This window comes from Grampus griseus, assembly GCF_964374135.1.
Source record: "Grampus griseus genome assembly, chromosome: 15".
Classification (NCBI taxonomy): domain Eukaryota; kingdom Metazoa; phylum Chordata; class Mammalia; order Artiodactyla; family Delphinidae; genus Grampus; species Grampus griseus.
This window is the reverse complement of record NC_139009.1, coordinates 37,956,384-37,979,003: the sequence shown is the minus strand read 5'-3', so window position 1 is coordinate 37,979,003 and position 22,620 is coordinate 37,956,384. Positions and strand designations below refer to the sequence as shown.

At 47.4% G+C, this 22,620-nt stretch overlaps 1 protein-coding gene across 2 annotated transcripts in view; it reads right to left on the bottom strand.

Annotated features, from left to right (window-relative positions):
- TTC7A (tetratricopeptide repeat domain 7A) overlaps positions 1-22,410 on the bottom strand; it is a gene marked incomplete at its 5' end in the record, with an annotated part of 122,181 nt that extends 99,771 nt beyond the window's left edge. The window contains 4 exons of one of the 2 annotated variants that reach the window (XM_082672000.1): positions 1,035-1,143; positions 2,670-2,873; positions 8,054-8,217; positions 22,227-22,410. In XM_082672000.1, the coding sequence (XP_082528126.1) occupies positions 1,035-1,143; positions 2,670-2,873; positions 8,054-8,217; positions 22,227-22,410 (661 nt within the window). The remainder of the gene's footprint in view (positions 1-1,034; positions 1,144-2,669; positions 2,874-8,053; positions 8,218-22,226) is intronic. The other variant, XM_082672001.1, reaches the window with a different exon arrangement.
- Between the last annotated feature and the right edge of the window lie 210 nt (positions 22,411-22,620).

Here is a 22,620-nt window from a genome sequence, read left to right as displayed (position 1 = left end):
CTCATCTGTAACCTGAGAATTGGCCTAGATCATTTCTATGCTTCCTTTCAGTCTAGAATTCTGAGCAGCCCCATCAAGGGGTGTTTACAAGCTCTGGCTGCCTGGGTTCAAATCCTGGCTCTGCCAATGCCAGTGAAATCCACAAGAGTCCCTTCACCTCTCTCCTCATAACTCCTGGGCTGTAACATGGGACTGAAGAGAACACCTGCTCAGGGAGGGGGGTTACTGTGTGGATTGAATGAGGGCACACCTGGCATGGAGTGTTTAATAAATATATATTATTATTCTGTGAACTCTGTGGCATACTGCTGCCACCATTCTTATGATGGCCTGAATGTTTGTGTCCCCTCAAGTTCATATGTTGTAGCTTTAACCCGAAATGTGATGGTATTTGGAGGTGGTGCCTTTGGAAGGTAATTAGGGTTAGATGAGGTCATGAGGGTGGGGACTTCACGATGGGATTAGTGGCTTTATGAGAAGGCAAAGAGAGAGGGATCTCTCCATGAGCACCCATGGAGGAAAGGTCACGTGAGGACATAGCAAGAAGGTGGCCATCTGCAACCCAAGGAGAGAGGCCTCACCAGACACCAACACTGCTGGTACATGGATCTTGGGTTTCCCAGCCTCTAGAACTGTGAGAAATAAATTCCTATTGTTTAAGCCACCCACTCTATGATATTTTGTTATGGCAACCTAGCAGACTAAGACAAGCCCCATGCTCAAAAGTGAAGTCAGGACCAATGACCAGCCATCCCCATCCCCTACTCTCTGCACTGGGAGCCACACCAGGTCCCGCCAAACCCAGGAAAATCACCACCATGCACACCCTGGAGGCCACGTGCACAGTCTCAAGCACACGCAGGGTCAGAAGAACCTCAGCATGCTGAGCAGCAGGGCGCAGGCATTGCGACAGGACAGGGAGGACGGGCAGAGAGGAGGCAAGCAAGGGGGAAGCCTAGTGCAGTCAGTGGGGGGCGGGGAGTCAGTACAGCCCATGAACGAGCAGCCCACGCCAGGGACACCCAGCTCCTTACCTCCCCTGCAGCACCTGTGACCACCGGGCCTGTGTTCCCCCAAGAAGCTGGAGGCGTGCTGGAAAGAGTAGAGAGCAGGAGACAGGGAGCAGTAGGTACCGAGCCAGGTCTACAGGAAAAAGTGCCGGAAAGGAGCCCTAAGAAAGGGTGTTAGGTTCGGGAGTCCATGGCATAAGTGGTTTCCAAGAGGCCAGAAAGACCCAAATGCCAAATGAAGATCACCCCCAAGACCAGCCTGTACCAAGGGCACAGAGCAGGGGATGAGAGAGCAAAGGGAGAAGACCCCACACTGGACTGTCCCAGATGGGCACCTGCCTCCCACAGGCTGGCACCAGGTCTGTCTGGGGGAAGATCTCGGCAGATTTCCTGGGATTGTGTGAACAGTCTCTCAATGGGGAAAGGGACCCAGGGACCCACAGGTGGACAAACAGCTCTCAAGAAGCCCCATCGGCCATGGTTAAAGGAGGCTGTGCCCTGCACAGATGTCACAGTCAATCTCTCAGGACACAGAGGCGTGGGAGTGGGGACTCGTAGTGCAAGGCCAATGTCAGAGAGTGGAGGTTTCAATCCTGGATCCACCACAAATCTCTGGGTGACTCCAGGTAAGGTACATCCCCTCTCTGGGCCTCAGTTTCCCTGTATATAAGATGGGAGAATGTCCCCATCTCTAAGAGAAAAGAAGGTGACAAATACTTTACCAATGCCAGACACCAAATCCCCACAGGGTCACATGTGTTTCTAGACTTTTCTCTGGGGGTTGGTTTGTGCTGGAATAAAGAGATGATCAAACATCCAAGATTCCTGGCAACAGTGTGGACAGAGGGGCTCCTGGGACCTCACTGCCACCAAGAGCCACCACTCAGGCTCTGATCCCAGGATTCAAGGATCCAGGGAAGGTGGTGCCTGAAGCACAAAGTCTGGGGGAAGGCTTTCACTGCCATGTAACACCTTCAGGGTCAGTTCAAGGGCACTCTTTCCCCAGGTGGGTATCCACAGCGCACATGATGAAATTCCTACATCACTGACCCTGTGTGCCTGGCTCCCCACCACAGCATCACTCGCCCTGGGAACTGGCTCTGACCTGCCCATCACAGGACCCAGCATTGCCTCCCTGGGCGGCTCACTGCAGGTGCCCAGCAAATACCTGAGGAGAGCCAGGCTGCTCTGTGCCATGGAGCACCTGATCGGTAGCCAACGCCAGTCACTAGTGCCACTCTAACAATGGGTGGCATGCTCTTAAAGCCTTTCTCACCCTGGTTACGCAACTGATTCCTCTCGTTCATGGTAACCCTGTGAGGGTAGGGATTTCGACCCTATCTTTCAGGTAAAGCCACTGAGGCCAAGAAAGGTGAAGAGCTATATGCCCAAGGGCACACAGTCAGGTGACTGTCGACAGAGCCAGGGCAGGAACCTGAGTCTTCTGACCTGACATCCGGCCCAGCGCCTGCCGTCAGCCGGCATGTGCTGATGTGGTTGGTTACCCTGGCATCCACCCGGCTGGTCAGTGCCTGGGCACTCCCGGGGGTTAAGTATCTTAAACGCTGCCCTGCAGGCCCACCCTCAACACAGCACTGCTGCCCTGCAGCTGCCACCCGCTCCCGGCACATGGGGGCCAGAGTGTAACGAGCTGCGCACAGTGGTGGGGAGACCCGGCCGGTGCTCACACCTACCTTTGATGACAAAGGCCTCCGCCAGCAGCCGCATCTGATACAGGGGCTTATTCTCCATGGACATGTCGTCAATCCCGGCCCGCGCGTACATGCTGATGGCATCTCGGTACGAGCCCTCCACGTAATGCAGCTTGCCCAGGATCAGCATGGCCTCACACATGTACTGCGGCTGAAAGGCCAAGGACCACATCAGCAGGGTCCTGCCCCAGAGACGCCGGCCCCACCCCCACCGGGGACCTGAGAATGAACGCTCTCCTCACCGAGCCATGAGGGTTTGCCTACGATCCTGCTCAGAACTCCCCTCCTCTTCCAGGAAGTCTTCCCGACCCTCAGACACATGTGGACAGCTCCCCTCTCTGCACACCTGCAGTCCGTGGCCTATGCTGTGGCTCTTAGTGACATTCTTATGAGTCCCTAATTGCTTCATGTGCGTGTACCTTATGCCCCCAACTAGACTGCAGGCAGCTTGCAGACTGGCCCTGACTCCTCTCTCCTGAAGCTCCCAGAAGCTTTGGCCCACCAGTGGGCAGTCAGGGGCCCAGCCAAGTTTTGCGGGGCCTAAAGCTTATGTAACTGGGGGGCTCCTCTATATATGCACATATGTACAAATATATAACTAGGTGAAAGGCCTTGGAAAGAGTCCTGCAGGTGAGGCAGCTGAAGCCCGCACTCAAAGCAGCAGAGCCCCTGCGGGGAGACGGCCACAGCAGCGGCACAGACAGAAGACAGGAGGAGCGTGAAGGCCCGCGAGGCCTCTGCCCTCTTCTTATCAGAATCAAGTGCCTGCATTCAAACCGCTTTTCTTTCCCCTACTTGACCAAGTGCCGCTTACGCCCAAATCTCCACCCCATACAAGGACTCTTAGGGCCTCCCTCAGAGCCCAAGGACGTGTGGTCAGCCCTGCCTGAGAGTCCTGGCCTTGGACGCGGGCCCAGAGCTCCCACCTTCTGAGGCCACTCCACTTCCATGTCTGTGCTCGGCCGACCCACCACCCTCTTGGCCAGGCTCTGGGCGCCACCCCTGCCACACAGCATCAATTCTGTCCACAGAGCTCCCAGGAGATGCAGCGTTGGTCAGCACCCCGGCCTCTGTCACCAACAGGAAGGTGTTGCCCCTGACTCCCTGCAGGGAGAGCAGAGTAGTCTGGGGAAGCTGTGACCCCAGGGGAGGCGTCCACCACTCCTCGCCATCTACTGCCCTCTCAGAAGCCAACGAAGAGAAATGGAACACGGCAAAGCCAAATTCTCCTTCCTCACTGGTCTTTGGTTTTTGTAAATACACGTTCTTCCTTTGCTCACACAAGCCCCCATCTAGAAGAGACTTCCCTTCCCCTCGGTCTATCCAGATCCTCCTCTATCCTTCGGAGACTTGCTCAGGCCCACCTCCTCCTAGAAGCCTCCCTGACTACCAGACAGCTCCCTTCTGCTGACCTCCTACAACGTCTCTACCAAGTGGACCCACTGGACCTCTGCATGCCTGACGTGTTGACTAGTGATTAACTCTCAAAGGCTGAATTTTTCAAGGGGACTTGCTAGTCTCCCCAGACAGGCTGCCTACACCCTGGGCCAGGGCCACAGATCACACCCCCCCAGAGGCATGTGGCCCACAGTCCCTCAAGCTGAGCAACAGCTCTGCCATCCCTGCTCCCCTGGTCTCAAGCCACAGGCACATTTCCTCCCTGCTCTGGCCTGGTTTTCCCCATTGCTGAGGGTGAGAAAATAACAGCCACCCCTCAACTCCCAGCACAGCAATGCCAAGAGCATTAATAGGGCAAAGTCCAGAAAACAGCTTTGAACTTTTCTTTAGAAAGGAGCTAGATAAACACAGGCCATGAGTAATTATTATTATTATCCTGTCCTACTATAAAGGGGGAAAAGGGCAGCGAAGCTCAGGACACGTTTCAGGGCAAGATGACAGGGTGTGGCTCAGAGTGGTTCCCGGTGGATCAAAGACAGTTGACAACAGAGCTTCCACCAAGCTGGCAGAAAATTAAGGACAATGTGGTGAATGTTTCTAAAGCTAAAGTTATACTATTGAAAACGTTACCCTTAATTCTTAAGCACATCTCTCTTGTGTTTCAGTGTTGTTTTTTCTTTTATGGAGTGATGGTTATAGAAGATGGTATGGTTTTGCTGTTGTGTTTTGGGGCTTTTTTAATGTCCTTACTTGGCAGAATGAAAAGTTGGCTACACTCAGCAGAACCCATGCCTCTGAATTTGAACCTGGCCTGTCAATCCAACAGTCAGGGAACCACAGAGCCCAGGCCCTGTGGAAGGATGCTATGTAGGAAGTCACTGGGTCTGGGGAATAGTCCCTCTGCTGGGTGGGTCAGGCGTGTCACCTAGTCTTTTTGTGCCTCAATGTATCTGTCAATAAATAGGGAAGAATGACCTCATGTGGATACCCAGGTAATAGGAAGAAGAGATGAGGAAACACTTCACAGATGCAAAATGAGACCCGAAAAAGCAGGAGTGGCAGCATCACCACCACCGTTAGCTCAGGTTTCTCAGTCATTATTTCATTTCTACTCCAGCACTACGGAGACAGCACCAGGAAATGGCAGACAGCATGAGAACTTGGGAGTAGGGGCAAATAGGCCCGCGTTCAAGACCTGCACTGTGGTCCTTGGCTAAGTGACTAACCTCTCCCAGGTCTCAGTTTCTTCATCTGGAAAATGGGGATAATAGTAAATACCATTGCAGAAGGTTACAGAGAGGCACCAGTGAGAGGGTGCAAAGCCTGGCACTTGCTGGATAACAGAAGTTAGGACAAATGGCTCATTGTCACCAGCCTCCAAAGCACTGAGCTGTATGGGATCTCAGAGATGACTAAGAGTAGAAAGTTCCAAACTACCCTGAGGAGGCGCCCCAGGACCCACCTCCCCTCCTCATCCCATCAGAGCTACTCGGGATGCAGGGGAATCCACCTGAGATTTCATCTGCTGCCAGGAAAGAGCATCCCCCCAGCCACACCCTGGCCTTTGGGGTAAGATAGAGAATCCCACAAACTATTTTTAATATTTTATTTTCCCTGATCAACAGCAAGTTTTGGGCCTTGGCTCAGAAAACAGTGAATTTCTCGATTTCATTGGTGTCTATGTATGTCTTTGATTAACAAAGCACGGTAAAATTTTAAAATTAACCGCTAGCCATTTTTTAATTTTAGTTTTTTGGTCGCACCACACAGCTTGCGGGATCTCAGTTCCCTGACCAGGGATTGAACGCGGGCCACAGCAGTGAAAGCCCAGAATCCTAACTGCTAGGCCACCAGGGAACTCCTAAGCATGGTAAAATTTGTACTTAATAAATGTGATATGGTAGACAAAATAGTTTTCACAATAATACACGTGGATACCATTCAGCCAATACAAAGAATGAGGTACTGGCATGCAGAAAGCTTCAAGTGCAAGTTTTCAGGGCAAAAGTGCAACTTGACAAATATGAATCCTATGACTAATAAGAAAAGAAATCTCCACACATGTGTATGTGTGTTTGTTAACGCACAAAGAAAGCATATGGGATTCACACCAAATGGTGACTAGCGCTCAACTCTGGGGATGGAAGTGGGCATGGGGCTAGGGGTGGAAACAAGGATGTATTTATTAGTCAAACTCTTTATTTTATTTAGTGAATTTTTTTTTACAATAAGCCCGAGTCATTTCTATTTTAAAAAGAATTTTTAAATATATAATAGAGTCTACTGGAAAGAAAAAAATTAAAAGGGTCCTGGTGGGAAAAGCTTGAGACCCATGAATCAAGTCCAACCATCTTGATTGGCAGATGAGGAACTGGAGGGTCCAGGATGTCAGGGGACAGGCTCAGGGTCAAGCAGCTATTTTAATCCGAGACAAAACCTCCCAGAGCTACAATAATCCCTGTCAAGGAGTCTAAACGCAGTTACCTTAAACCTCCAGTATAGTCTCCCCACACTGCTTACAGAAAATGCCCCCCACTTCTTGGCCTGCTGTTCCAGTCCCACTCTCTCGCCTAATGTCCCTTTACACCAATTACACACCAGTCCCTTACACTCTTGCTAACTGACATACTTTAAGGAAATTCTTCTAAGAGGAGCTCTTTGATTATACACTGCTTCCGTAGCTTGGAATGCCTTGTCTTATCTGTGTATGTCTATATCCTGACCTCCTTCAAGGTCCAGCCCCCAGATGGGTCCAATTCCAGCACTATCATAATCCTGAGTTGACTCCCCACCTCACCCCAGGGAGTGTCCCCCTCAGACTTGCCTCCCCATGTATGCTACTCCTGTAGCATGTGTCACAGTACACCTTGAATAATTTTTTAATAGGACTAGCTTCCCAGTAGCCTTGCAACCTCCCTGAGGGCAGGGTCCACGCTGGACTCATCTTTATTGCCCTGAAAGTACATGATACAATGCCTTGCACATAGTAGGTTGCAATAAAATATGTAAGTCAGGAAATATATTACTTTGGAACATCTCTTGAAAAATCATTTCCCCTTGGGGTCTCTAATGACATACCCATACTTCTTTTATAGTTCAGGATACATGGTAATTGAGAACAGTTTCAAACTTGAAACTGCCTGAGAATCACCAAGAGAGCTTGTTAAAATGCAGGTTCTGAATCAGATTTTGCATTCTTAACCAGCTCCCAGATGATGCCCATACTGCGTGTGGGTGGACCATGCTTCGAGCAGTAAAGGTCTAAAGAAAGCTGTGACTATACTTCCCTCTATACTGCCCCTCAGTGCCTTGCATATAGTAGTTGCTCAATAAGTGCACATGGACTCGAACTGGCTTGCCATGTTATGGAGTGCTTCCGTTGCTAGCCAACTCAGAATGTTTGCCTGTTTCCAACTAGATCATACATTCACTGAGGTTTTATTTCCCTGAGATCCTCAAAGAAGCCAAAGGACCAGGCACAAACTAGGTCAACCAAACGCTGTGTAATAGAAATATATAACTTGGGCCACAAGTGCAAGCCACAAGTGTAATTTAGATTTTTCTAGTAAACATTTCTAGTCACATTAAAAAAGGTAAATATAGGTAAAATTAATTTTAATAATACATTTTATTTAATATATTCTAAATATTATCATTTGAATATGTAATCAATATAAAGAATTGATGCTCTTTTATATTCCGCGTTTTGTACTAAGTCTTCAAAATCCAGTGTGTGTTTCACACTCACAGCACAGCTCAGTTTGGACAAGCCATATGGCTAGTGGCTACTGTACTGAACAGGGCAGGCCAACCCTTAAGGGACACTTGCTGCTCAGGTGACCAAATGACCCCAGAAGGTCCTCACAGCAGAGACGAGGCAGGAGAGAGGAGAGACAGCTCCAGGCTGGGTGGGTGGGGGGGTCTACAACTTACCGGCAGCCTCCCGTGATTAAGGATACTGCTCAGATGGTTTCTGGCTTCATTCATCTTCGGCTCACTCTTCTCCAGCAGAGGGATAGAGTCTTTTATCTTGGAGTGGTTCTCCTTCAAACACTGCTCCAGGAGGGCCTCGGCCAGGAGCAATTTCCCAAAGCCATCTGGAAAACAGGGCAGGGATCACAGTGGCTACGTGAGGACAGTAGTCCCCTGAACATGGCAGATGTGGAGACTGGTACACGCCCCTGTACCCACCCAACACCCCCAAGCCAGCATTTGAAAGGCTCGGATCTGAGAAAATAAAGACATAGTTTCTATGCACTTAAAACAGCCTTTAAAGAAAAAACACACATTCTACCATGGTCACAGCACCAACTGCCCCCTTGGCTTTATTTTCTGTAGTTCAGTGTTTGAGGAGGTGGAGTTCCCAGGACTTGGAACAAGCCCAGAATTTCAGAATTTAAAATGAGGGACAGAGATTGGTTCAAGATGGCGGAGTGGAAGGATGTGCGCTCACTCCCTCTTGCGAGAGCACCAGAATCACAACTGACTGCTGAATAATCATTGACAGGAGGATGCTGGAACTCACCAAAAAAGATGCCCCACATCCAAGGACAGCAGAGAAGCCACAATGAGATGGCAGGAGGGGTGCAATCACAATAAAATCAAATCCCATGGCTGCTGGGGGGGTGACTCACAAACTGGAAAACACTTATACCACAGAAGTCCACCCACTGGAGTGAAGGTTCTGAGACCCACGTCAGGCTTCTCAACCTGGGGGTCCAGCAACGGGAGGAGGAATTCCCAGAGAATCAGACTTTGAAGCCTGGCAGGATTTGATTGCGGGACTTCGACAGGACTGGGGGAAGGGGAGACTCCACTTTTGGAGGGCACACACAAAGTAGTGTGTGCATCGGGACCCAGGGAAAGGAGCGGTGACCCTATAGGCGACTGAACCACACCTACCTGCTAGTGTTGGAGGGTCTTCTCAGATGCAGAGAGTGGGCTGTGGCTCACCATGGGGACAAGGACACTGGCAGCAGAAGTTCTGGGAAGTACTCCTTGGCGTGAGCCCTCCCAGAGTCCACCATTAGCCCCACCAAAGAGCAGGTAGGCTGCAGTGCTGGGTCACCTCAAGCCAAAAAACCAACAGAGAGGGAACTCAGCCACACCCATCAGCAGACAAGCAGATTAAAGTTTTACTGAGCTCTGCCCACCGGAGCAACACCCAGCTCTACCCACCACCAGTCCCTCCCAACAGGAAGCTTGCACAAGGCTCTTAGATAGACTCATCCACCAGAGGGCAGACAGCAGAAGCAAGAAGAACTACAATCCTGCAGCCTGTGGAAGGAAAACCACATTCACAGAAAGACAGACAAAATGAAAAGGCAGAGGACTATGTACCAGATGAAGGAACAAGATAAAACCCTGGAAAAACAACTGAATGAAGTGGAGATAGGCAACCTTCCAGAAAAAGAATTCAAAATAATGATAGTGAAGATTATCCAGGAGCTTGGAAAAAGAATGGAGGCAAAGATTGAGAAGATGCAAGAAATGTTTAACAAAGACCTAGAAGAATTAAAGAACAAAGACCTAGAAGAATTAAAAAATGAACAGAGATGAACTATACAATAACTGAAACGAAAATACACTGGAAGGAATCAATAGCAGAGTAACTGAGGCAGAAGAACGGATAAGTGATCTGGAAGACAGAATGGCAGAATTCACTGCCATGGGACAGAATAAAGAAAAAAGAATGAAAAGAAACAAAGACAGCCTAAGAGACCTCTGGGACAACATAAAACACAACAACATTCGCATTATAGGGGTCCCAGAAGGAGACGAGAGAGAGAAAGGACCTGAGAAAATATTTGAAGAGATTATAATAGAAAACTTCCCTAACATGGGAAAGGAAATAGCCACCCAAGTCCAGGAAGTGCAGAGAGTTCCAGGAAGGATAAACTCAAGGAGCAACACACCGAGACACACAGTAATCAAACTGACAAAAATTAAAGACAAAGAAAAACTATTAAAAGCAACAAGGGAAAAATGACAAATAACATACAAGGGAACTCCCATAAGGTTAACAGCTGATTTCTCAGCAGAAACTCTACAAGCCAGAAGGGAGTGGCACGCTATATCTAAAGTGATGAAAGGGAAGAACCTACAACCAAGATTACTCTACCCGGCAAGGATCTTAATCAGATTTGATGGAGAAATCAAAAGCTTGACAGACAAGCAAAAGCTAAGAAAATTCAGCACCACCAAAAAAGCTCTACAGCAAATGCTAAAGGAACTTCTCTAAGTGGGAAATGCAAGAGAAGAAAAGGACCTACAAAAACAAACCCGAAACAATTAAGAAAATGGTAATAGGAACATACATATCGATAATTACCTTAAATGTGAATGGATTAAATGCTCCAACCAAAAGACACAGGCTTGCTGAATGGATACAAATCAAGACCCATATATATGCTGTCTACAAGAGACCCATTTCAGACCTAGGGACACATACAGACTGAAAGTGAGGGGATGGAAAAAGATATTCCATGCAAATGGAAATCAAAAGAAAGCTGGAGTAGCAATTGTCATTCCAGATAAACTAGATGTTAAAATAAAGACTATTACAAGAGACAAAGAAGTACACTCCATAATGATCAAGGGATCAATCCAAGAAGAAGATATAACAATTGTAAATATTTATGCACCCAACACAGGAGCACCTCAATACATAAGGCAAATGTTAACAGCTCTAAAAGAGGAAATCGACAGTAACACAATAATAGTGGGGGACTTTAACACCTCACTCACACCAATGGACAGATCATCCAGACAGAAAATTAATAAGGAAACACAAGCTTTAAATGACACAACAGACCAGATAGATTTAATTGATATTTATAGGACATTCCATCCGAAAACAGCAGATTACACTTTCTTCTCAAGTGCGCACAGAACATTCTCCAGGATAGATCACATCTTGGGTCACAAATCAAGCCTCAGTAAATTTAAGAAAATTGAAATCATATCAAGCATCTTTTCCGACCACCACGCTATGAGATTAGAAATCAACTGAGGGGAAAAAAACTTAAAAGACAAACACAGGGAGGCTAAACAACTTGTTACTAAATAACCAAGAGATCACTGAAGAAATCAGAGGAAATCAAAAAATACCTAGAGGGCTTCCCTGGCGGCGCAGTGGTTGAGAGTCCACCTGCCGATGCAGGGGACACGGGTTTGTGCCCCGGTCCGGGAGGATCCCACATGCCGTGGAGCGGCTGGGCCCGTGAGCCATGGTCGCTGAGCCTGTGCGTCCGGAGGCTGTGCTCCGCAGCGGGAGAGGCCACAGCAGTGAGAGGCCCACGTACCGCAAAAAAAAAACAACAAAAAACTTCCTAGAGACAAATGACTATGAAAACACAATGATCCAAAACCTATGGGATGCAGTAAAAGCAGCTGTAAGTGGGAAGTTTAGAGCAATACAATTCTACCTCAAGAAACAAGAAAAATCTCACATAAACAATCTAACCTTACACCTAAAGGAATTAGAGAAAGAAGAACAAACAAAACCCAAAGTTAGTAGAAGGAAAGAAATCATAAAGATCAGAGCAGAAAGAAATGAACTAGAAACAAAGAAAACAATAGCAAAGATCAATAAAACTAAAAGCTGGTTCTTGGAGAAGATAAACAAAATTGATAAATCTTTAGCCAGACTCATCAAGAAAAAGAAGGAGAGGACTCAAATCAATAAAATTAGAAATGAAAAAGGAGAAGTTACAACAGACACCACAGCAATACAAAGCATCCTAAGAGACTACTACAAGCAACTCTATGCCAATAAAATGGACAACCTGGAAGAAATGGACAAATTTTTAGAAAGGTATAACCTTCCAAGACTGAAGCAGGAAGAAATAGAAAATATGAACCGACCAATCACAAGTCATGAAATTGAAACTGTGATTAAAAATCTTCCAACAAACAAAAGTCCAGGACCAGATGGCTTCACAGGTGAATTCTATCAAACATTTAGAGAAGAGTTAACACCCATCCTTCTCAAACTCTTCCAAAAAATTGCAGAGGAAGGAACACTCCCAAACTCATTCTATGAGGCCACCGTCACACTGATACCAAAACCACACAAAGATACTACAAAAAAAAGAAAATAACAGACCAATATCACTGATGAATATAGAGTCAATCTGTGTGGCAAACTTCATTATTGTCTTATTGGAAGAAATTGCCTCAGACACCCCAACCTTCAGCAACCACTGCCTTGATCTGTCAGCTGCCATCAACATCGAGGCAAGACCCTCCACCAGCAAAAAGACTATGACTCACTGAAGGGTCAGATGACGGTTAGCATTTTTAGCAATAAAGTACTTTTTGCATATAGATGCAAAAATCCTCAACAAAATACTAGCAAACAGAGTCCAACAACACATTAAAAGGATCACACACCATGATCAAGTGGGATTTATCCCAAGGATGCAAGGATTCTTCAATATATGCAAATCAATCAATGTGATACACCATATTAACAAACTGAAGAAGAAAAACCATATGATCATCCCAGTAAATGCATTAAAAGCTTTTGACAAAATTCAACACCCATTTATGACAAAAACTCCCCAGTAAGTGGGCATCGAGGGAACCTACCTCAACATAATAAAGGCCATATACAACAAACCCACAGCAAACATCATTCTCAATGGTGAAAAACTGAAAGCATTTCCTCTAAGATCGAGAACAAGATAGGATGTCCACTCTCGCCACTATTATTCAACATAGTTTAGGAAGTCTTAGCCACAGCAATCAGAGACAAAAAAGGAATACAAATTGGAAAAGAAGAAGTAAAACTGTCATTGTTTGGAGATGACATGATACTATACATAGAGAATCCTAAAGATGCCAACTGAAAACTACTAGAGCTAATCAACGAATTTGGTAAAGTTGCAGGATACAAAATTAATGCACAGAAATCTCTTGCATTCCTATACCCTAACAACAAAAGATCAGAAAGAGAAATTAAGAAAACAATCCCATTCACCATGGCAACAAAAAGAACAAAATACCTAGGAATAAACCTACCTAGTGAGGTAAAAGACCTGTACTCAGAAAACTATAAGACACTGATGAAAGAAATCAAAGATGACACAAACAGATGGAGAGATATATCATGTTCTTGGAATGGAAGAATCAATATTGTGAAAATAACTATACTACTCAAAGCAATCTATAGATTCAATGCAATCCCTATCAAATTACCAGTGGCATTCTTTACAGAACTAGAACAAAAAATCTTAAAATTTGTATGGAGACAAAAAAGACCCCGAATAGCCAAAACAATCTTGAGGGAAAAAAACAGAACTGGAGGAATCAGACTCCCTGACTTCAGACTCTACTACAAAGCTACAGTAATCAAGACAATATGGTACTGGCACAAAAACAGAAACACAGATCAATGGAACAGGATAGAAAGCCCAGAGATAGACCCACACACTTATGGTCAACTAATCTATGACAAAGGAAGCAAGGATATACAATGGAGAAAAGACAGTCTCTTCAGTAAGTGGTGCTGGGAAAACTGGACAGCTACATGTAAAAGAATGAAATTAGAACACTCCCTAACACCATACACAAAAATAAACGCAAAATGGATTAAAGACTTAAATGTAAGACAGGACACTATAAAACTCTTAGAGGAAGATATAGGAAGAACACTCTTTGACATAAATCACAGCAAGGTATTTTTTGACCCACCTCCTAGAGTAATGGAAATAAAAACAAAACTAAACAATGGGACCTAATGAAACTTAAAAGGTTTTGCACAGCAAAGGAAACTATAAACAAGACAAAAAGACAACCCTCAGAATGGGAGAAAATATTTGCAAACGAATCAATGGACAAAAGGTTAATCTCCAAAATATATAAACAGCTCATGCAGCTCAATGTTAAAAAAACAAACAACCCAATTCAAAAATGGGCAGAAGACCTAAACAGACATCTCTCCAAAGAAGACATACAGATGGCCAAGAGACAGATGAAAAGCTGCTCAACAACACTAATTATTAGAGAAATGCAAATCAAAACTACAATTAGGTATCACCTCATACCAGTTAGAGTGGGCATCATCAGAAAATCTACAAACAACAAATGCTGGATAGGGTGTGGAGAAAAGGGAACCCTCTTGCACTGTTGGTGGGAATGTAAATTGATACAGCCACTATGGAGAACAGTATGGAGGTTCCTTAAAAAACTAAAAATAGAATTACCATATGACCCAGCAATCCCACTACTGGGCATATATCCAGAGAAAACCATAATTCAAAAAGCCACATGCACTCCAGTGTTCATTGCAGCACTGTTTACAATAGCCAGGTCATGGACACAACCTAAGTGTCCATCGACAGACAAGTGGATAAAGAAGATGTGGTACGTATATACAATGGAATATTACTCAGCCATAAAAAGGAATGAAATTGGGTCATTTGTTGAGACGTGGATGGATCCAGAGACTGTCATACAGAGTGAAGTAAGTCAGAAAGAGAAAAACAGATATTGTATATTAATGCATATATGTGGAATCTAGAAAAATGCTACAGATGAACCAGTTTGCAGGGAAGAAATAGAGACACAGATGTAGAGAAACAAACATATGGACACCAAGGGGGGAAAGCAGTGGGGGGGGGGGGTTGTGGTGGGATGAATTGGGAGATTGGGATTGACATGTATACTAATATGTATAAAATGGATAACTAATAAGAACCTGCTGTATAAAAAATAAATAAAATTCAAAATTAAATTAAATTAAATTTTAGAAAAGGAAAAAAAAATATTGAGGGACAAAGTCACACCCATGCTCCAAGGTGATAAGTTCTTACACAAGGAAGGAATTCCCTCCAGACAACTGAAGAGGAAAAATATACAAGCTGGCTTAATAACACATTGTCAGGTGCTCCTATCTTCCATGTAGCAGAATTGGTTTTCTCTGTTATTAAGGTATTTTAGCATGACCCAGGGATAACCTAGCAACCAAGGAGAGTTAAGGCCGGAAGCAGATTTACTGGTGTAGCACGGCAATCCTTGGGACTTTCTGGAGTTCCCGCACACGTTAGCTCGTCCACAGACCTCACCCCTTGGCTAGTGATTTCATACTGCTTGGGGTACTTTGCTGTCTCCCCCACAGCACTGAAAACTGCAATCCTGGAGCCACCGTATCCCTGCTACCTACAGCAGGGGCGACCTGAGTGGGGGGGGATCCAGGTGCTCAGGGTGCAGGGTTTGAGGTTGAGGGTGGTTTCAGGACCACCTTGGGTGGCTGTGCTTCGTGACTGGCTCCTGGCCTGTCCCCCTCAAACAGAGCAAGGACCATTTAATACAGGCACCCAATAAATAGTCGCTGAGTAATGGGATCCTTTCCACTCCCCCATGGGGAAGCCCTGAGGCTCAGGGAGTTCTGTGCCCATCCAAAATGCCTCCAGGGGGGCTTCCCAGGTGGCACAGTGGTTAAGAATCTGCCTACCAATGCAGGGGACATGGGTTTGAGTCCTGGTCCGGGAAGATCCCACATGCTGCGGAGCAACTAAGCCTGTGCACCACAAGTACTGAGCCTGTGCTCTAGAACCCACGAGCCACAACTACCAAGCCCGTGCACCACAGCTACTGAAGCTCGCGCGCCTACAGCCCATGCTCCACAACAAGAGAAATCACCGCAATGGGAAGCTCGCGCACCACAACGAAGAGTAGCCCCCGCTCGCCACAACTAGAGGAAGCCCGTGCAGCAAAAAAGACCCAATGCAGCCAAACATAAAATAAAATACATAAATTTATAAAAAAACCAAAATGCCTCCAGGAACATGCGCTCGATCCCACGTCCTCTAGTGCTCTTCCTGCTGCCAGGATGGCATTCTCAGACCTACTCAGAATGCCACTCACTCCTTACTCTCAGGACCACTGCAGTTTGCTCACAACTCAAAGCCACAGGTGTAAAATTGCACGTCCCTGGATAATTGTCTCTCTTCGTGAGGGAGATTCCCCACAGAGCATCCCGGAAGCCCAGATGGATGCCACAGCCTAGTAGCCCATCCTTTGCGACCTACCTCATGATTTCTAAAAGTAACATTAGGAGGAAATGGCCAAAAATGATGGTTTAAACTATCATCCATCACTAGTGGGACAGAAGTTGGTAGAACCTCTACAAAGGGCGACATATATCAAAATTATTTGTTGCGCATCCCCATTGACTCAGCAATCCCATGCCTACAGATGTCCTCAAACACGTATGTGTAAAACGACCAACATATAAGGTCATTCCTGCTGCGCTGTTTATAATAGCAGAAAACCAGAGAAAACTTTATGTCCATCAACAGAAGGCTGATTAAATAAAGCATGATATAGCCATTAAAAGGGACACCATGCCACCATAAAAAGGAATGAGGAGGCTCTGTATGGGCTGTCATGCCATGAACTTCAAGATAAACTGATTAGAAAGTAGAGCACACACAGTGGACCACTGTGTGTTTATGCATGAAAATATGTAAAAGGATAACACAAACATCTGCTAACTTTTCTACCTTACAGGGACGGGGGCAGAGATCGAGGGAGGCTTTTCACTCGTTACTTCTGGGTACCTTTGGAAGGTCGACCCATGTGAATATATTACCTAGTCAAAATTAAATTTAAATCGACCCAAGAATAGAAGGAATCTTCTACGTTTCCAAAAGCTCAGCCAGGAGGGGGAGTGGGCTGCTTAGAAGTGGGTGCCTGAGCAGCATTCCTGAGCTGTGGGCCACTTGGCAATTGGCTGGCCCCTTCTAATCTGTTTTGCATCTGTAAAACCTGAGGTAGAGTTATGAACCTCCTCCTTCCCACAGAACCTCATCCCTCTCCAGGCTCCGCCTGCCGGGCTGGTCCTGCCCCTCCGCCGTCAGGTGCAGCGGTGCGCACAGCTCCCGCCCCGCAGCGGTCTGCAGGTGCCAGTCTGCAGCCCAGCCTTCCGGCCACCGGGTCCCGCCTCCGCCACCCAGCTGCCCCGCCCAGAGCTCCCTAGGGTTCCTTTCCTTTCATGCCAAGAGAAACCAGCTTCCTTCTAGGCAAACCTCAATCTTGAAATACTCCCCAGGGCCCACACCTCTCCTCAAAATGTCCTCTGAACACGTGTGGTCCGTGGGCTGGGGTGGGTCTGTGCGTCTTTGTGACCCAGGCCCGCGGGGTGAGTGCAGAAATTTAGAGTATATGTTCAGAAACGCTGATAACCATGTGACAGAATAATTGTTGAATCAAATACTAAAAAACTGGTGGTGGGGGGAGCAGGTATCAGTTTATGTATTTTAAGAAGGTATCGGAACACAACAGATTGGGAATCTAAAAAAAAAACCAGAACATAAAACTGAGCCTTCACCACAGACCGTTTGAGAAGCACTGCTCTAAACTTCAAAAGTGCCTTTTACTGAAAAAGGGGGGCTGGTATTTGCCGATGGCCCGCCCACTGAGTACCAGGTACTTTATTATATAGTATCATTTGATCTGCACAGCCCTGATAGGTAGAAATGATTCCCATTTTATAGATGACAATAAAGATGCAATGTTGTTATGGTCACAACCCACATAACATAACACAGCCAAAGAACAGTCCCTCTTCCCCACCTCCCACACAGAGCAGAGCTTCTGAGAGTTTGGAAATGAAAAACAGTCTAAGAGCTGTAAACAGTAGGTTAAAAGCGAATCGTAATTCCAAGGGCAGGAATAAGAGTAGTTCTCACTGTCACACACTTGTAAGTTTCAGACTGTTTTGTAGATTAACACTCCGGATTCTTCTCCAGAGTCTTTTTGCCCTCCCTCTTCACACCCAACTCAGTCTCTCTGTTTTTCCGTTTAGCGTACACTCAAGTAGATATCGGGAATTTACTTTCTTTTCTTCCTTGTCTAACTCTCTTCCCTGCTCCACATTTTCCATCCCACTGTTCTCAACTGGTCAGTCTATGGAACTGAAGGGTAGTTTGGAATGAAAAGTTCTAGGTTTTCAGTTGTTAAATAAGAATCCAGGTGGATCGAGGCTTTCCTATCCTTCTCCAAAGGTAAAACAGATTGCTCTTCATCATCCTAGCGTACGAAACCTACTCCCTGTCCTGGTTTGGGTAAAGTGTTCCAGCTTCTCCCTTGCTGGGGCATTAGGAAGGCCTTCCTCCCAGACAGTGCAACAGACTCTGGGAGCCTGGCTACTGATTCTGGCAGCCCAGCCCAGCCCTCTGCTCTTAGCAGAGGTCCAAAGGAAGTCCCCACTTAGTGGCCCACCCAGTCTCCCCACCTTGTTTAGGAGGCCTCTGGCGGCTAGCTTCCTCTCCACTCCCACCCCTCTCCAGGCCTCTCGCAGCGTGCCAGTTCACAGGGACCCACTTCAAGGACACCGGCCTCCTCCCTGGAACCCATATTTGCAGGGCAGTGCTCCCCATTCTTCCACCTGCCAATTCAGTCAGGAAAGGTGGTTCCAGCTGGCAGCCCAGGTGGTCAGACCAGACCCTTCCCTACTGGGTCAAATGGGGCCACGGTGGTCTCTGCAGCTGCTCACTTCACAGGACTGCAAAGGGCTGGGACCTACCAACCGCGGCAAGAGGAGGAAGAGGGCAAAACTAGTGAGAGGCCACCTGCCTCAAACGTTACTCCTGCTAACTTCGACTGAAAAAATGCTCAGAACAATTTCCAGTTTTTTTAAAAAAATCACTAATTTAAAAAAAGATAGGGGATGACTACAGATTAGGAGAGACTCCAGATGGATGGAGAGAGTAGCAGATGTGATTTAAGCAAGTACAGTAAAAGAATATTCAAATGTAGGTGGTGGGAATACAGGTGTTTACTGCAAAATTCTTTCAACTTTTTGTATGTTTGAACTTTTCATAATAAAATGTTGGGGATAAAAGAAAGATTCAACCCATTAACCAAATGCAATGTGTGGCCTTATCTGGATCCTCATTCTAGCAAACAAACTGTAAAATTAAATAATTAGATGAGAGGGAGTTGTAGTAAAAATATGGTAGTTTTATTTTTCAAAGGAGTTCTTGTTTAATAAATACATACTGAAATATTGCAACGTGGGGGAGAAACGGCCCAGGGTGTAGCTCAGACAAAACTATTCATGAGTTTGTGATCACTGACACTGGTTGATGGGTATATGGGATTCATTTTTCTCTCTACTTTTTTGACGTTTTGGAAATTTTTCTCAATAAAGTGTTGTTTCTTTTTAAACCACTTGGATGGGGCTCTTTGTTTTTACGTGAACAAAACCCTTTACAGCTAGCCACCCTCTGGGGTTCCCCTGCTCCATCCTGACCAAATCTAAACCGGATGTGAGTTTGAAAGAAAATGTACAAACAGTAGTAACCACCTTCCCTCTGGGCAGGTGGTGGGGAGCAGCCTCCCCAGACAGGAAAAGGGGGCCCCTTCCGCAGGAGCATCTCCTGATCCTTTACTCCCACCAGACCAGAAAGAGGTCCCCCCCCCTTCAGCTGGGTCTTCCCCTTGTGCTCCCTGGAGTGAAACCCATGTTCTGGGGGCTATCCTTCGTTTCTTTGGGAAATCCCACAGATACAGCAGGGCCTCTGTCTGTAAAATAGCGTTCAGCTGGGGTTTGTCCTCCTCCCTCAGCACCTTCCTCACCTCTCCCAAATTATGTAATTATGTTGAAGCTTCTGGTCGTTGAGTCTAACACACCAGGTGGGGCTTTTAAGAATCTCCCTCCCGGGCTGCAGGTGGCTCAGTGTCCACACCCCCTCAAAAAAACAGGCCCTTGATCCCTCCAGTGATCAAGGAACCCAGTGGAGAGAGAACCAAAATAGCAGACAATCCAAAAAATGCCCTAAGCATGGGCTTCGGGAGTCATTTGTTTTCCTTCCTTGTGTGTGTCTGTGTGTGCACGTGCGTGCAGGCATGTGTGCGTTCTGGGATAAATGTATCTGGAAATAACAATGGGAGAAAATCGCTCATAGGACCAAACCCCAAAATTGGCAGGAGAGACCCCACTGACCTTAGCCTCCCTCTTTGTGCTAGTCAGTTCCCACAGTGAAGCCAACCCAGGCTCCACACTCCTCCCTCTGTCACTAGTAGACCTGGTGTCAGGGACTCCGGTTTGGGTACAGTCTCTGCCACATACTCATTATGTGACCTTTCTGGGCCTTGATGTCTAAAATGGGGACAATAATTCCTGCCCTCCCCACAGGGCTGTTTACAAAAAAAGTTTTTTTCAAATAGAAGAAGCACTTTATAACTATACCATACCATTTATAAACTATGCCATACCAGTGTTTCCCAATAATCCTTCATAGAGTACGGTCAAAGTAAGTTTGAGAAATGTGGTATTTATACTCTAACCTCGGCTTGAACATCATACGCAGGTGAGCATATTAAAGGCTCTGAGAAGTCCTGCAGTTAAAAAAGATCAGTTTAACAATATTGAATCTGTTAGGTCTAATGACTTAGCTTGTTTGGCTCCCCAAACCCTTTTATCCTAGAATACCAAGGAATTAATTACTCAACCTCCTTAGGACCTCTGAAGAACAGCTGAGGAAGTAAAGCCCTGGATAGACTCAGGTGGCCCTGGTTACTGTCTTGGGCCCAGCATGCTTCTCTGTGGTGCTGCCAACCTCACCCAGATTCCCACACTTGACCAGGCCCCAGTGCCCTCTGCATGGGTCATCTTCCATTCCACCCTCACCAGCCCCACCCCACCACATCACCCCACACAGGGGACAGAGGGGAACCTGAAATGTATCTGTCCTTCCCTGGAAGGCGGGGTCTCATCAGTTTCTACCAAACGTGCATCTTTAGCTCTGGCCATACCCCTCACTGCCACGCTCAGACCTACCTCAAAGCCTCAAACCGACTGTCCATCCCTGCCACCTAGCCCCCTCGATGTCCATCTATCCTTCCTCCTCATTGGGCAAACATACTCTGCCCTTCCCAACACCACTTAGAGGCCAGTACCAGTTCTGCTGCTTCCTGAAAACTCCTCTTCCTCTAAGCACCATAATCTAACACAATTGCCCTCTGATCGCCCCTCTGCCTTCCCATTCATTTTGTCAACTCTTCAAGCTCGGATTTTGTTATACTTCTTGGAGAGGTAATGGTGCAAGTGGTTAAAAGGATGTACTCAGAAACCTAGGTTCAAATCCTGGTTCCACCACTTATTGGCTGGATGATCAAGTTATTTAAGTTCTCTGTGCCTCAGTTTCCTTATCTGTAAGTGGCAAACAAGAGTACCTGCTTCATGGGGTTGTTGGGAGAAACTGAGTTGATTACAGTGCTTAGTACACTGGCACACAGTGAGTGAGCGAGTTAGCTATTACTGTTACTATTATCGTTATCATTCTGTCTCCTCACAGAGCCTTCCACAGGCTGGGCAGTCTTTAAAACTCTTTATATCTGTATTTATTTACTCCCTGCCTCCTTCCACAAAGGCTCTAAAGTTGGCTGCGCACAAAGAGAGGGCTCAGGGCTGAGCTGAAGGCACCAGGAACAGGTTTGAGGTTGGAGACTGGGGCGGGGTGTTCTCCCACTGCCACATCAGGGTGCCTTCCAACCCCAGCACAAGAGCCCAGCCCAGCCAAACCAGCCCTACTGCTAAAGCCACAGACTGCCAGGGCTAGATGCGTCCCGAGCCAGAACTAAGAAGAAACTGAGGCTTACCAGGCCTCTTTCCCACTTCTCCACCACTCCACCCGGCGCTCGTTAAGCCCCCAATCATACTGGCTGTGCACAGAGCTTCGCCGTTAATTTGACTTGGGGGAAAGAGGGGGAGGGCAAGGAGAGACAGGCACAGCCTTCACCTGACGGAGTTTAGGAACCGGAATGGGGATTGGAGGCGCGGCGCAAGAGTCCGGCCTAAGCCCCAATCTGATGCGTGCCGAAACCACCATTTCACAGCAGTCGGAGCAGCCCACATGATCCGAAAGGGCAGAGGGCAAAAACCGTTTTTCTCTTTTCCCCAAAGCATGTGAGTTTTCTCCTTGGGCAGAAGAACCTTCCTTACTACCCTGGTTGCTCCTAAGACCAGCACTGCAGGAACGGTAATACCGAAAGCAGCCACCGCCGGCCCCACGCAGTCGGGGCCCGCTTCCTGGAGGAGGCGCCTTTCGCGCGCTCCGCGCTTGTGAACCGGCCCCGTCCTTCCCTCACTCACCGGTGTCCACAGAGGTGAGCACGGCGTTCGGGCTGGCTCGCCGGCCGCCCCCGCCGCCGGGCACGACTAGCGTCTGCATCTGCCGGACCAGCTCTGGCATGCGGTCCCAGTGGCCCTCGGCGCGGCAGCGCTCCAGCTCGCTCTCCATCTTCAGGTGGGAGCCGTGCGCGCCCTTCGCAGCCATCTTCGAGCGGGCGCTGTCATGGGAGGTGCGGCCGAGAAGTGGAGACCCGGCTGGGGGCGGCGTTCCGGCTGGGGCACACACGCGGGCGGGGTCGACCCGGGCGCGAGCGGCGGCCGGGGCCCGGGTGGCAGCGGGGGCCCGGGCGGCGGCCGGCGGGCAGCAGCCGCAGCAACCAGCGCACCCCCGGCGCCTCGGGGCTGGGGCTCCGGC